At 39.1% G+C, this 4,620-nt stretch overlaps 1 protein-coding gene across 1 annotated transcript; it reads left to right on the forward strand.

Moving 5' to 3' along the window:
* Window positions 1–1,109: 1,109 nt before the first annotated feature.
* On the forward strand, window positions 1,110–4,616 carry LOC118750794 (neuropathy target esterase sws-like; the record flags this gene model as incomplete). Its single annotated transcript, XM_036485526.1, has 5 exons — window positions 1,110–1,875; window positions 1,944–2,570; window positions 2,642–2,868; window positions 2,953–3,518; window positions 4,563–4,616. Coding segments are annotated over exons 1-5 (2,182 nt in total), but the record flags the coding sequence as incomplete, so codon positions are not given.
* Window positions 4,617–4,620: the final 4 nt, after the last annotated feature.

Here is a 4,620-nt window from a genome sequence, read left to right on the forward strand (position 1 = left end):
ATAAGAACTTATGTACTTTTGCTCTATACGACACCTAAAAATGTTTTGTCGTCTTCGGTGTGGGTTCAGCCTTAGTCTCACAACACTTAAAGTTGGAACTGTGCATCTATATTTTCATACGTTTATCGCGTTTTAGACTTTCAGTGATTATAAAACACAGTTGGTGAAACCCTGTGGTTATCGCAGCAAATTTTATGTGCAGTGAACGTTGTACTTGCGTACATATGTATGTACATACATATAATGATTCAAAAGTCTGGAAGTGCAAGTTTTTGTTAGATATTCACCATGTGCTTCAAGTAAAATTTTTTTTTATTTTTTATAAAAATATTGTTCATGGTTTAACCAATATTATCTAAATAAAAGTTTCAAACTTGATACAAAATTTAGCAAAGTTTCATCAAAATTGCGAATTTTCTAATCTGAATTTTTAGAAAATGTTCGGTTATGCCGCTTTATTATAGCCCACTAAATTTTAGTATAGTAAAGTGCAATTTTCAAACGTCTAAAAAATTGCGTTCATTTTTAATTTTTTATGGCGTTTTGAGCTTTTTTCGTATGCAATAGTGGCGATTCGCAAAAAACTTTCCAAAAATCAACGCCAATTTTTTACATTGAACTTCCATTATGAAAGAAAAAATGGCAAAAGACTGGTGTCAAAAAAATTATTAAAAAGCAACGGGAATTCTTAGTTGCTTCAAATATGCACTGTGTTATACTAAAAAAATGCCAATTAAACATATATTTAATTCGAAATTTTTATGAAAATGATGAATTGCCCAAAATTTTGTATACATATGTAAATTTTGAAATTTTAATTAATATGGATTTGGTTTAAGCACAGACAATAGTTTTATAGAAAAAAAAAAATAAAAAATTATTTGAAAAACATATATATTACATACAGTACGAATGCCTAGTTAAATCTAGGTTACTATTTTCATTATTATGTTTATGTTAAGTAATGTACATATATAATCTCTATATATATCTGTAGAACTATTTATGCACGATTAACGACTTTTTTATAATATTTTTGATAATTGCCCTTTTGTGAAATTAATTTTTTTTTTTTTCGAAATGAATTTAACTGTTGTTGTTTAATTTAATCTCGCTTTTCTGTGATGCCTCATTTTTTAGGCGTACTTGTACATATGCGTGTCCCTAATGACACTCATCGTTATCGGCTGGTATATATTCTACAAACGATGGCAACGTAATAAGGAACGTCAACTGCAGTTGCTAGCACAAATGCGCGACTCTTCGTCCGTGGGCGCGGGCGATATGACTGGGCTGCGTTTCCGTAAACGCGACAAAATGCTTTTCTACGGCCGTCGAATGCTGCGTAAAGTGAAGAACGTATCCGGTCAGGTGTACGGCGGACAAGGACGCAAACGAAAAGCGGTGATGCACTTCGCCAAACGTATACTGCAGCTACGGCGGGAAAACATCCCAATGCTTCTGAATACTGCAGAGCCTCCAGCTGAGTATCTACAAGAGGCGATAGAAGGCAGCGATCGCGTGCCGCCTGACGCTCTCTATATGCTGCAAAGTATACGTATTTTCGGGCACTTTGAAAAACCGATTTTTCTGAAACTGTGTAAGCATACAGAAGTGTTGACGCTGCAGCCCGGCGATTTTCTCTTCAAGATTACTGACTCCGACGATAGCGTATTCATTGTGCAATCCGGTTTAGTGCATGTTTTCATATCGAACGCTGACGGCAGCACATTATCGTTGAAAACTGTGAAGAAGGGCGAATCGGTGACGTCGCTTTTGAGCTTCATCGATGTGTTGTCGGGTAATCCAAGCTTCTATAAAACCGTCACAGCGAAGGCAATGGAGAAATCTGTTGTTATACGCCTACCGATGCAGGTAAATATATAGTATGCTGTTTCCATAGTAGTCACTATCATTTTTATTGTATTCATATTCTCACGTAGGCTTTCCAAGAGGTATTCAACGAGAATCCCGATATTATGATACGTGTTATCCAAGTGATTATGGTGCGCTTGCAACGCGTACTCTTCACAGCACTGCGTACATATCTCGGTCTAAATTCGGAGTTGGTACAAAGCCATATGCGCATTAAGAAGAGCGCTGGTGCCACAATTTTGAAGACGTCGCCGTTGTTAAGACGCTTCACGCACCCAGACACAATACAGCACTCTTTGTCGGATTTTATGCCGCCACCAGATATGTTGGTTGACTTGGCGCATGACTCGGAACGTCACATGGGCATACAAGCGGCGCTGCCAACGGCGCAGCAAACTGGTAATGGCGCTAATGCTAATGGGGGTGGAGGTGGAGGTGGGGGTGGGCAGCCGACACTTGCGAATTCGCGAGCGAACAGCATTGGTAATTTGGTAACGCGTCGCTATTCTTTGGTACACGCCGAAGCGTTGGCGAATGCCGCCAATGCTGAATTGGCCAGCCTGCGCGGCTATGCATTGGACAGTTTCTTACGTGAACTTGGCTTGCCGGAAGAGGATCGCACGTCCATAGATCCCTACGTCGAATTGAGCGAAGTGGAGGCGAATATTCCGTTGATCAACGAAGGAAATGTGGATGTGAGAAATGAATTTACAGCAATGTTATTTGATTTTACTGATTTTTTAATGTTTTCATTTGACATTTCAAGGATATCTGCATTTGGATTGTTCTCACGGGCGCTTTGAATGTGTATCAAAGTAGCGTGGATGTCACACGCACCGTTAAGACTGAACGTTCGGATGTGTATATTTACACGGTGCACCCAGGTGAAATTGTTGGTGGACTCGCTGTGCTGACGGGCGAGGCAAGCACGTACACAATAAAAACCAAATATATAACCCGACTTGCTTACATACGTCGTCCTGGCGTTTATGCGTAAGTTCATATTATGTAAATTTTCCAACGTATGTATGTAGTACATATATGTTTGTAAATTATGGATTTCTCTGTGTCGTATAGAATAATGCGCGAACGCCCTCGTATCGTGTTGGATCTCGGCAATTGTGAAGTGCGTCGTCTCTCGCCGCTGGTACGGCAATGCGATTATGCGCTCGATTGGATTTTTCTAGAGTCTGGTCGTGCCGTCTATCGACAGGAGGAGAATAGCGATAGTACTTATATTGTGCTAAGTGGACGCATGCGTTCTGTGATAACGCAATCAAGTGGAAAAAAAGAAATAATAGGCGAATACGGCAAAGGTGATCTTGTGGGTCTCGTGGAAATGATAACGGAGACATGTCGCACAACCACAGTGATGGCTGTACGCGATTCAGAACTTGCAAAATTGCCGGAAGGCCTTTTTAATGCTATCAAATTGCGATACCCGATTGTTGTAACAAAACTCATAAGCCTTTTGAGTCATCGTATATTGGGCACGATGCAGACGCGCCATGGGAGCACAGCGGCGCCCTTGGAGGCGAATCCGGTAACACACAAATACTCTACTGTAGCGCTGGTGCCGGTAAGCGATGATGTACCGCTAACAGCATTCACCTACGAGCTATATCACTCATTGTGCGCAATAGGTTAGTAAAGTAAGAAAACGAAAAACAAAATTTAATTTACATATCGTTGTGGAAATGTATAAGGGCTCGTAAAATTTTTTTTTCAAACCCGACTTTTTTTGCATTTTTTGGTAGCTTATACTAAACCACATCGTATTTAAATACTTTAGAGCCATAACTCAAAACCCATCGATTTCATGGCACTTTTAAAACAGCCCTACGCTCCGAAATGTATGTGTTGAAGGTTTGGTTTTGCTTCTGTAAACAATGGAAATTGTTTATTTAGAATGCGGCATAAGTCATTTCATACCTCTGGTACATTAATGACCGGTTACTTTTATCTGGACGCGTCCGTTATTCGTTCAACTTCATTAACCAAAGGTAAAAGGCTTTGTCATTACTTTATGACAACAGGAAGATTTATAGATGCATTCGATTAAGAGTAACCGGCCATTTAAGCACAACAGGTATGTAGTGAAGTGACTTATGCCACTTTCAAAAACTATAGTAATAATATTTTTGCTAAGTATTTGGCCGAGCTTCTCCTTTAATTTGTGGTGTGCTCTTCATAATAAAAATACACTCGGAAGTTTGATAGGAAAAGCATTTTTTCTATATTTTTTTTGCGATGTTGCCTTTGAATAGGGCTTGAATCCAGGTCATTCGAGTGGTAGAACGCGCTTCTGGCCACAGCGGCCAACACCGAAACTATATATACACAATTAGTTTGTTAATAACTTTGAACGGCACTACGATTTTACGGCAAAACAGAGTTCATTTTCGTGATTTGAATAGCGGAGAACAGAAAATGATGTCCAATACTCATAATGTATGTTTAACTTCTGCGGATGGATTAACAAGTATACATTTATAATTAGTTGACTTATTTGTTTTAAATATGTGCGAGTATAATTTTTAATTTTAACCATTTTGTAAATTGCATTTGAGGAAGAAGTCGGGAATATTGCACACATGCTTTTCAAAATGCTTTCTTCCCTTCTATGTCAGCAGACTCGAAAAATTTCAAATTTTTTTTTTTCCTTTTTCTTCTACACCTTCATTCAGGTCCCACTTTGCGTCTAACATCCGAAGTGGTTCGCAAACAGCTCGGCATGCACATATT

Source organism: Rhagoletis pomonella, unplaced genomic scaffold, assembly GCF_013731165.1.
Source record: "Rhagoletis pomonella isolate Grant_MI unplaced genomic scaffold, Rhpom_1.0 Rhpom_scaffold_00400, whole genome shotgun sequence".
NCBI classification, from domain to species: Eukaryota; Metazoa; Arthropoda; class Insecta; order Diptera; family Tephritidae; genus Rhagoletis; species Rhagoletis pomonella.